The sequence below is a fragment of the Phalacrocorax carbo genome, chromosome 3 (genome assembly GCF_963921805.1).
Source record: "Phalacrocorax carbo chromosome 3, bPhaCar2.1, whole genome shotgun sequence".
Classification (NCBI taxonomy): Eukaryota; Metazoa; Chordata; class Aves; order Suliformes; family Phalacrocoracidae; genus Phalacrocorax; species Phalacrocorax carbo.
The window spans coordinates 13,748,745-13,760,127 of NC_087515.1; the positions used below are offsets into that span (position 1 = coordinate 13,748,745).

The 11,383-nt window shown below is 42.8% G+C and overlaps 1 protein-coding gene across 1 annotated transcript; it reads left to right on the plus strand.

Annotated features, from left to right (window-relative positions):
- The first annotated feature begins 1 nt into the window (after nt 1).
- NANP (N-acetylneuraminic acid phosphatase) lies at nt 2–4,606 on the plus strand. Its single transcript, XM_064445883.1, has 2 exons — nt 2–555; nt 725–4,606. Exons 1-2 carry the CDS (start codon nt 466–468, stop codon nt 1,418–1,420), a joined length of 786 nt encoding a protein of 261 aa, XP_064301953.1. The 5' UTR covers nt 2–465; the 3' UTR covers nt 1,421–4,606.
- Nucleotides 4,607–11,383: the final 6,777 nt, after the last annotated feature.

Here is an 11,383-nt window from a genome sequence, read left to right on the forward strand (position 1 = left end):
GGCAGCCGCCGCCGCGGCTCCCCCTCCCCTCGCGTACCGCACCCCGCCCCACGGCAAGCGACGAGCGCAACACGGGCACTCCCTCAGGGACCCCGGCGGGATCTCCTTCACAGCCCCGCTCCGGGGCGCTGCCCGATTTCAGCCCCCTTCTCCCGGGGCTCCCGCCGCAGCCCTGACGCCCCCGCGAATGGCGCTTTACGGCAGCAGGACCAGGCGGTCGCTCCCTCCCCGCCCCGCCGCCCCTGCCTCCCTCACGGGCGGCCGCTCCCTCCCCTTTTCCCGCTTCCCCGCCGCTGCGTCCCTCACGGGCGGCCAGGCCCCGCCCGGCGGCGGCGAGGGGCGGAGCAGAGGCCCGGCCACGCCCGCCACGCTGTGGCCCGCTGTGGCCCGGCGGCTCCGGCGCGCTCCCCTCCGCCCCGGCGGCTTGGCCCGCAGAGCGGGGCGGCCCTCGCGAGAGGCGGCGCCATGGGGCTGCACGGCGTCAAGGCGGTGTTCTTCGACTTGGACAACACGCTGGTCGACACGGCGGCGGCGGGGAGGCGCGCCATCGAGGAGGTACTGCCCCTCTCTCCTCACGGGGTGGGGGTGGTGCCTGCCCGGCACCGGCGGGCACCCCGGGGCCCCTCCGAGGCCGTGAAGGGGCGCGGCGCGGCGGCGGGGGGGCGTGCGTGGCGGCGGGCTCCGTGCGCCTAGCGCAGCCACGCCGGCCGCTTGTCTGTTCAAGGTGATAAAGGCCCTGCAGTCCAAGCACCACTACGGCGAGGGGGAGGCCCGTGTCATTTGCGAGAAGGTGCAGGCCAAGCTGCTCAAGGAGTGTCACGACCCCGCCAAGATGTGCATCACCGACCTGCGGATTTCGCACTGGGAGGAGGCGATCCGGGAGACGATCGGGGGGGAGGCGAACCGAAACCTGGCCGCCGAGTGCTATTTCTTGTGGAAAACGACCCGGCTCCGGCACCTCACGCTGGCCGAGGACACGCGGGGCATGCTCACCGAGCTGCGGAAGGGGCTCCGCCTGCTCCTCCTCACCAACGGCGACAGGCAGACGCAGAGGGAGAAGATCGAAGCCTGCGCCTGCCAGCCCTACTTCGATGCCATCGTTGTGGGAGGAGAGCAGAAAGAAGAGAAACCGGCGCCATCCATCTTTCATTACTGCTGCGATCTCCTGGGGGTGCAGCCCGCGGAGTGCGTGATGGTTGGCGACTCTCTAGATACAGATATCCAAGGAGGCTTGAACGCTGGCTTGAAAGCAACTGTCTGGTTAAACAAATCAATGACTACCCCGGTAGATACCTCCCCAGTACCTCATTATATTATTTCTTCTGTTCTGGATCTTCCAGCAGTTTTACAGAAGATGGAGCACACAATTAACGCTAAATTAGGAACTGACCATATGGCTAGCAGTAATGAAGCACATTGACGGCTCCAGCCTACAATCAGAGAGAGACCTGCTGAGCTGATAGATGACTCGCGCTCTTAAAAAATTTGACTCTAGGATTTTGAACTCATGTAGGGTATGCTTCTTAAACAGCAGGTGAATGAATAAGAGCATATTTGTCTGTGAAAACAGGATAGAAACAAAGAGTTAGATTAATTTAAAAGATGCAGGTGCAGTTGATTTAAAACAACTGCCTCTGTCTGGAAATTATTTTGCCAGACTGGCTAAAGCCTATCTGTCTCTGACCTAAGTTGCCAGTCTCTTGTTTTTATAGTGGAGAAGAAAATTTGAATGTTTTGAACTTTCACACACTTCGCTGACTTGTAAGTTTAGCAGAAGCTTCAGTTCAAACCTTGTTTGCAGTGTGTAAAAGAAGGTGAGAAAGCGAGCGTGGTACAATCTGGTAAATCTTAACAATTCATCTGCAGTTTATCTCAGGAACTCAGGAGTGAATTTTGCTATTTCTGAACCCAGAATTTATCGACAGAATTTATTATGTGTCAGGCCATTAGAAAATGCTCTACCTTTGATGTTTTTTCAGGTTTTCAAGTTTTAGAATTTTTTTCAGACTTTGCAGTGACTCTTCTTTTATGGAATCTGTGTCTCTTGCCAAAAGTACTTAAATGTACAGTAAAAATTTGCATTTGTGTAGGGGACCATTTATCAGAGGGACTTGACAGATAAGTTTTTACTTTATATTTTCTTGGTGCTTATGCAGATATGCAGTATACTTGTAATTCAGATTATTATTTTTGTTGGAATGTAATTGATAAAATGTATATTTTCAATGGTCTTCTTACTGTACTGTCAGGCTCCTTAAAAGCTAGTATTATTATTTTGTCTGATTTTATTAGAGATTTTTGATCAGACTTCTTGGAGAAACTGTTCTTGGTCTTGCTCAGGTGTATGAGTACCCAGATTCAACGGCTGGATCAGTGCTTTTTTTGACTCTTTTAATGGCACTGCTATACAATCCCTCCTTACTCCAGTTTCTACATGTATTTCATGTGATTTACTCTGCAGAAAATATTAGCTGGTTGGTTGTAAAAGGCTTTCATGACTCTCTTCTGGGAAACTGGAAAACTATGTCATGTATTATGGTACTGTGTACAACTTCTTAATGTGTATGTGCGAATTCCACTAGATGCAGGGGATGACTCTAAAACACTAAGATTTCTCTTTCCCTGATCATTATCTTAATAATTTAATTTTCCTGTACTTCGTATTCTTGCTATTTAATGGGAGAGTTTTCACATACTAAAGGGAAACATAAACACTTGTTGGAAAACCTGTGTTTTTCAAAACCTATTTACTATATGTACATTGAGCTGAATATCTGACCGTACATGAGCAATCAAATTTTGTACTTTAGAATAAATCCATGACAAATCTTTTGAGAACAGGGATATTGAGGTGCTGGCAGAAGAGTGTCTGGCATGTGGGCAGCAATAAAAGATCAGCAAAAAGTACAGAAGCCTACCAGGAAATGTGTGTAGAAGGAATCCTGTATACAAGAAAGGTTTTGTTGTTTAACTTGATGTGAGTCTAAGTTAAGATAGTTAAGTCTTGCATAGCTTGACAGATTCAGTTTAGAGGAGGCTATTACTCATCTGGGTTAAATTATTTGGTAGAGTTTAGGCTGCATCAGGATAAGTTGCTCCAACATTGAGGCAGGGGAAAAAAAAGAAGGAAATACTGTTTGAACCCCTTTCATCCAATTGTCCCTTAAAAAAGGTAAAGCAGTCCAGGTTCTTCATTATCTAGCCAAGACCTTTGAGACATCAGGCTCAGTGAAGAGAACAGAAGCAGGCCCCACCTGTACCTTTGAGGAAACGGGCATATGCTAAAAATGATCCAGTTACAAGGGGTACAGTGAGTTGCCACATGTAACAGGAGCCAGCAGGGCTGACTCGACACACCTTTGTTAACGAAGTAAGAGACCTAGGTTTTTGTTTTGCATTTGGAAGAGCATGAAAACAGTCATCGGTTTAGCTGATGAGCAAAGCGTTGCTAATAACATTCCTAATAGCCAGGAACTGAGAGAGAAAATAATAGAGATACTGAGCCTATGAGGAATATTGTGTAAAAATAGAAATGTATCCAAAAGGTTGATGGATCCCTGAAAAGATAAGGTATGTGAAGTAATCTGTTCTAACCATACTGTCTGATACAAAATCAACAACTTTGCTTACAGCAGCATCCCAAAGGAGCTGCAGCATAGCTCTGTTTGCACACCATCAGGGTAATACAGCTTGGGCCACAATGAGATTTGTGATACAGCTGAGAATGAAAATAACACAGTAATAATTCACAAGTCTGTGGGCTTGAAGGATATATATGTGCGCCAGGTTATTAGTTTTTTAATGTAAGTTGAGGCTCATGTTCTCTTGCCACTGCATCATTCTGAGGTGGGGTACTGAGCCTGCTTCATGTTGAAAGGGTCTCTTGTTCTAGAAGAGACTGCTCTTCATTTTGCACATGGCCAGTGGTTTTCTTAGATCTATGAATCTATGAAAAACCACTGTGACTGAACACTCAGGTGATACTGTGGTCTGTGGAGGCCACAGCCAAGTATATTTTTCCCACTGCCGAGTACTTTACCAGGCTGGATGTGACTGCCAGTGCCCAGATAGGGCAAAGGCGTTACAGTTCTTCTATCATACAAGAAGAAAAGATAGCAGGGATTTCTCTATCTAGAGGTCTTCTTTGAAGCAGTTACCCAATAAACTAGATTAGATATCTGGAGTATCTCTACTCCAGATGTTTTTCTTGGATGGAGCTCTTACAGAAAGCCTAATGAAAAATATTTATATTTAATGAAATGGAAACATAAACGTAGTGATAATTTTCACATCAGAAGCAGAAATAGATCAATAAAACAGTCTCTATTTAGTTCCAGTTAAGTTCTGTTTTGCTTAGTGTTATGCTCTATTAGCTAAGTTGTCTAGTTTGAATTATATTGCCAAAACACACTAAATAAAAAGAGGAAAAATAAATTCCATCTATATTTTTAAAACCTTCTTTTTTCAGATAAATATTACCTCCTCAGGTCAGTCACCAGTAGTGAAATTAATTGAAAGAATAGTTTAATACCAACTGCATTTTAATTCTTGATTTGAAATAACCCATGTACTAGTCTAATAAAAGTATTTTGATTATAAAACATTACTCTTAATGCTCCGTATTACTGTGGATAATTATATTTGTGACCAGGCTTACCACAAAGGGCAAGAGTTCTGTTTGTTTTTTAAAATAGCACAGGATTAGGCTTCAAAACCTGTGACCTCACATTTAGATGTGGTGACTGGGTGTAGTTCCCATCATTTCCAACAGAGGATGTATTTATGACACTTCTTGGCCAGACCATGTGTATCAGTTCCTAATTGCAGTTTACTGCTGGTTGAACCTGACTTGCCAAGCTGAATGCCGGCTCAGGTATGCCTACATGTCCTGACCTCATGGCATAAGAACATGCCTTGCAGCATAAGAACAGACTGCAAAGCAGGTAACATAAATAAATATAGAAAACTCAAGTCCAGGGGACACATTTCCGCAGGTTATGGGTGCACAAAGCTGTATCTGAGCTATTGGTCACCTCATGGCTCTCTTGGCTGCAGAAAACCAAACTGTTCTCTGATAGTTTTCCATTGGGTAACGAAACAAATTGTTCATCTTCTGGACCTGTGGAGATAGCTGGAGGGAGGTGAAAAGGTACCTAAAGGTACTGTAGATGAGAATAGGGGGTTAAACTGAGTAAAGGAGGACTCGGCCTCTAACGCAGGCGCTTGGCTGTGCCAGCAAGCAGTCTGAAGTACCACAGACCTGCGCACCACCTCTGTTCTGGTTGGGGAAGCTTTGCATGTGTAAGGCATTAAGCTGGACAGTGAGAACCTCAGAAGTGGGGACATTTTCTTACAGGCTTGAAAAACTTCAGCACAATGTTAGAGCTCTCTAGAAGGTGACCTGTATGTTTTATACAGGGGATAAGTACTTTTCGTTAGAATACTCAGTTAATGCAACATGATAAGATGTCTGGATGGGGTAAGAAATAAGATTTTCTTATTTCCTGAAATACGGACAACGGACAACATCCTGTGCCCCAGCTAACTGGAACCAGTTCTATTTGTCTTCTCCTCTGAAGCTTCTGTTACTAGACAACACCAGTAATAGTGTTTCAGACTAAGTTGAAGTGGTCTGATCCATCAGGGCGGTTTCTCCTGCTCACATGAGCAGTGATTCTTTTTTCAACTTCAGCTCTAAGATGTGGGGATTTTTACTCCCAGGTTATCTTGAGGCCTTTAAACGAAAGTTAAAATCCTGCCTTCGTTGTATACCAACAAAACTCATCATCTGGAAATCATTTGAACACGCTGAGAAGCACAACAACTAGAAATGCAGTGTATCTCTGCCATATGTAGTAGTATACTTTTTTTTGTGCACAGCTTTTACTATCAGCCTTGCAGTGGGATTGTCTCCATTATAACTCGCTTTCTAGATCACACTGTGCACATACAAGAGACATAACAATGCAGAGATTGTGTCAGCTGTGTCTAAAGCAAAAACTGCCATTTTCTGCCTATGTTGCAAGGGGCCTAGACACAGGGAATCACATTGCCTGCTCCATATAGCATTTTTTGACCTTCCATTCCATCTACTAAAAACAAGGTTGCATGAGAGACTTCTGCTGAACAGCCCTCAAATGCCAGAAAAAGAGATGCATTTTTAAAAACATGATATGAAATTACGGTGCTAATACATGAAATTTCAGCCTTTCTGAAGTGCAAGGCATGTTTATCAAGTCAACGCCTAACTAAAGACCAGATGATAACTTGATATAGGGTCTAATTTAACATAGGAAAATGTTGCCATTTACATCAGTGGAACTTCACAAGTTTAAGTACGATGTGCATGCTCATTCTGTAAGATCATCTGCAGGTGACTTCTGCCTTCCACTTCTCCTTTGGCTGATTGATCTCCATCATCTATTTAATCAGTTGCATTTCCATATCTTTCTGAATCACAACGGTATCCAGCACTTGGGACAACGTTTGCAGAGGATCTCAATAAAAAAGTAATGGAAGAGAGCCAGCTTTTGTAGCAAGGTCGTGTTGAGTACACACGTTTAGTACCAGCTCCTTGGCAGCTGTGTGCTGCAGGCAAGTGTTTGGGCTGTGTTTGTTTTAAATGGCTTTTCCTCCAAAGCAACCTTTCATATCACACAGACTAGGCAAATTTGTCAACTTGTAAAAACAAAAATATGTAAAACTGTAGGGGGGAAAAAGCCTCCAGGCAAAATCTTCTGTTAGTCACCTATAGATATCAAGGTTTACAAGGCCAGTTTAAAATACTAAATCTGAGTTACTTTTCTCCAAGTTTCAAAATAAATGTTGACAATTATTTGACTTACAAAGTGAATGTAGTGAGGAAAACAAAACACTACTTATCATTTCAGGAGTTTCCCACTGTCTGTTCAGCCCATTCATCGCAGGCTCTAAAAGTTTGATTTTTTTGTCAACTATATTCAAGAACAACTTTGTCACACTGAGAAGATCCAACTTCTTTATATTTTGGAAATAACATATTATTTAGGCTATATGGAAGAAACTATGGGTGTAACTTCAACTACGTTTTAATATATGTTAATATATTAAGGTATTTCATGTATCAATGCACATTTTTGTTAGTTTCTTTTTTGTATTTTGCCCTGGAAATATTTATTATTCTAAACCATCAATATTGCAAAAATGCAGTAAAATATAGAATCAGTAAAATGCAAAGATGTATCTGAGTATATGTGACTGTGGTCATCTAAGGGCTATGCTTTAGATCAAGGATTTATGAAATTTTCTTGTACTTCTCAATGATTCTAGGAAGTCACTTAGAATAGTTATGGCTCAGTTTCCCCAGAAACAAAGATGGAAAAATTAAGTGGAAGGCATTGCAACTTATCTTGCTTTCCAGTCAAAATCCAGCCTGGTGACCATCAGATGATCAAATTTTTATTTACTCGTGTTGTTGCTCAGTCTGCTCACTGGTACTGCATTCAGGCAGATGTGGGAAGACCCTGAACCAATGACCAGTGTGACGGAAAGGTCCAACTGGAAATGAGATAATTTTGTGTCAAAATACATTAACTACTCAAATATATATCTTATTGGTCCTTTTGCTATGCAAGTATTAAGAATCTCAGTAAATTCTTCTCCCTTATTATTTTCATGAATTAGGCCAACAAGTATCCTCACGTTACCATGCTGTTTTCATCAGAGCACTAGTGTGTTGTAGGTCTGTCTGGTTGATAAAGTCAGGCTTAACCGTTTTCATTTGTGCTACCAGTCTTTGCTGTTAATGATGTGGCCAGTTAAATCTCACTGGGGTTAGGATTTATCAGGAAGTCTGCAGTGGATGGACTGACAGCCTTTGTTCTGCAAACTGTTGATGCCTTCCATTGTGATTTGTTTCAGACATTTAAAAGAGAAGGGTCCTGAATGTTCCAAGTCCTTTTTTCCTTTCAGGAAGAAAATGCATAAATGACACAAACAGCTTGTTTATTTTTATTTCAGTAAATGTAACTGGGTACAAATAACTTTTTGCTTCCGTCCCTCTCATCTAAAAATATTTTAAAAGGTACCTCATAACTTGATGTCTAAACTACTTTGATATGTTTGTTATCTTTATCCTGTTACTTTGTGAAATGTTGTGCGTCTGTTTTAAAAACTGCTACTTCTGTAGCCAGAGATTCATCTTAATATTGTATTATTATAGTTTTACACTGTATTTGTATGCTCAATTTCTATTTTATGCACTGTATCTCAAAATGAAAACAAGCCCCTGCCTTAGAGATATCTTACTTTGGGATAAATCTACCTAGTTAACAATTTCTTTTTATTTTGAATACTGTGCCCCCTGTTTAACCAGGTTCTGTCCACCCAAACCACTTCCCATTTGTTTTTCTCACTTTTCTGTAGAGCAGCCGTGTTTGTGCATATTTGCAGGGTGAGCAGCATGCCATAGGTGTTCGCAAAACACAGAGAAAAAAACCCTTTGGCTTCTGATAGCCTCTGTGTTAGGATTTGCATTCCCAACGTTTTACGGGACTTGGCAGGTTTTAGATTGGCTTAATAGCCTTCTCTGCAGCTTAACGTCTGTCACCAGTGAATGATGAGCAAAGAAGATGCTTCTGAATACTGCATAATAATTTTATAATACGCTGCCAAGAGGAATTGTAATTGGCCTGGATTCTCCATTTTAGTGACACAGTACAACTGTTCAGGTATCAGCAGGTTCATGCTGGCATAAAGCATTGAAAGATGTTAAAAAGTAGGCCTCACTGTTTTTCTATTTCTATTTTCTATTACAAAGGACCAGTGCTGTATTTGGGGTTGCATGCACTTGCTCAGTAACGGGGTTTGGTTAAGAAAATGGCTTTTTTTCCTGTATTGCTGAGTGCTAAAGTGATGTCCTTAAGGAGTCATGGAGTTGCCAATAAGCTATCCTTTCCACATTAAAAAAATGCAAATGTATTTTAGGATAATTTTGGGGTGGCTAATTTAGGATTGAAGAAAGAGAAACTTAAAGTTGAATAATAGGACCATTTCTTGACTACACGGAGTTAGTGTCTGGAGTAGGCTTGAAAAGAAAGTCCCATCATTTGGGTATTTAAAAATACACCCAGCTTATGCTCACAGTTGCTTATCTAAGTTTCTTAAAATAATTTCAGATTTTTTGTATAATATAAATTTTAAAATTTTAAAAGAAATCAATAACAAGAATAATGCAATTAATAGTCTGCTGGAGACTTCATTCTCATTTTCAGTGTTTCCTCAGCAGGTGGCATTACAGGTTTGTTAGATGTAGCTACAAGCACAGGGTTTTTTTTTCCCTGTTCTTATTTTTTCTCCATCACTGTTTAAAAAATAAAACATACCTGGTACCCGTACATGAGGTCAGAGCAGGCTTCTTTTCACTTCAGACTACCCTCCTGACATCATAAATGATTATAAGATCCTATTTTACTGGCATTGTACACAGTCATGGCAAAATAGCCCTGCTTAGAAGAGGTTTTGAGATAAGTAGATAAGATCTCTATTTTAAGTATAAGGATCTCTGGTGTATTTTGAAAAATGCATGTCAGTTGAAGAAGAGCACACCAACAAAATCCAGTCTTCTAAGGTACAGATGCATTTTGCTTGAACTGAATTTTATGTATGTTATGTAGGTATTGGATTTATCTAAGAAAAATGAAAATTTTTTCCTTCAGCTGATACTGCAGTGGCATCTTTATGATTTCAAAATTCTCCAGAGGAGCTCCTCTTTCTATAATTAGACAACACAGTAGCACTTTATTTCTATGACCTCATGCCATGACCTGCTACTGCATTGTATTTTCCTCACTCTGTGAAGTTCTCGACCCCATCCCCAGACCAGCAATTCAGACCACCCCCGTTCCTATTCGGGCACCTGAAAACGTAGGCTGATTTTCAGTCACAAACCCAGTGACACTGGGTTTGCCATCTCCCCCAGCTACTGATCTGAACTTTGGCACTCGGTGAGGGCTTTAGGTGCCCGCATGAGAAAGCCTTGACACGGGCAGGAGTTTCTGCTGCATTTTTCCACAGTGCTCAGCAGGTGGCAGTTGAGGATGGGTTTTCAGCAGAACCAGGCCACAGGCTACAACACCCCCGTACAACTCAGTAGCCCATCAAAGCGTATCCCCACCTCACTAATCACACTGACCCTAAAAGCATAGAAAAACTGATCAACACCTGCAGTGGTCTTCTGCGTTTCAGAAGCTTGTACCACAACGTATAGTGCTCGGCCAGTGCATCTTCTGCAGCGTACACTTGGCTCTCATCAGATGAGTGGTGTGTAGGCAGGACGACTGCCCAACATGCATGCTGTGGGCCTCTGTGCTGTTGCTGAGCCATCTGCAGCTCCAGGGCTGCCAGAACACCAGCAGCACAGCTGGATCCGCTGCTACTGCTCCAGTCAGCCAGAGTAGAAAAAATTTTAAAAAATGAGAACGAGAACGTGGCCAGAGAGATAAAGGGTGGCCCCACTGTGAGGTACAGAAATACTGCTGTCTCCGTCTTAGTAGGGACTCAGAAAACTGGAGTGACTGGCTGATAGTCACACAGCAAGCTTAGGGTGGAGACAGGGATCACAACCAGCCACGTCTGGCCCTGGATAGTGGCCTTGGCCACTGAATCTGAGGCAAAGCCTCCTCTGAAACTCTCCTAGGCCAAGGACAACAGGATGGTGACAGGGTCTGTCCATGTAATGAGAATAAACAGTGCAGCACTGGGGTGGTTCAAAAAGTTTACTTGCACTCAGCAACTCTGCTAAGCTGAAAGCATGGCTGTGCAGGAGAAGTATTGCTACAGGGAAGAACCTTTGATAAATAATTGTGAATTAGGGTACACACTCAAAAAAACCCATTTCTGCACTGACTGACTGTCTTGTCCTGAAAGCACCTGGAACATTTTAGGGCTTTCTTAATAGGCCTAGTGTTAGAGGAGGTCCTTCTCCGTGTTAAGTAATATCAGATGTCTGCACAGAGAAAATGCTCTTAAACAGTCCCCAAGCTCTTTCATTGATGCTTAGAAGGCAGGATGCTGCATTGCCTAAGCACCTGCCGGTTTGAAACACACAGACCAAATGTGGGGAATGCAATGATTTTAAAGGACCTTTGTGCCTTACTCAGGCCAGAATGACACAAAATACCAAAACTTTGATGCCAAAAGTCTGGAAGAGTCAGCATAAATGGTCAATGCAGCTTTGGTCACTGAGACTGCAAAAGGCTATGTCATAAGACTGACTAGGAATTTTGTGCCTCATGCTGTATTTGCTACCTTCCTTTTCCTTTTCCTTTTCCTTTTCCTTTTCCTTTTCCTTTTCCTTTTCCTTTTCCTTTTCCTTTTCCTTTTCCTTTTCCTTTTCCTTTTCCTT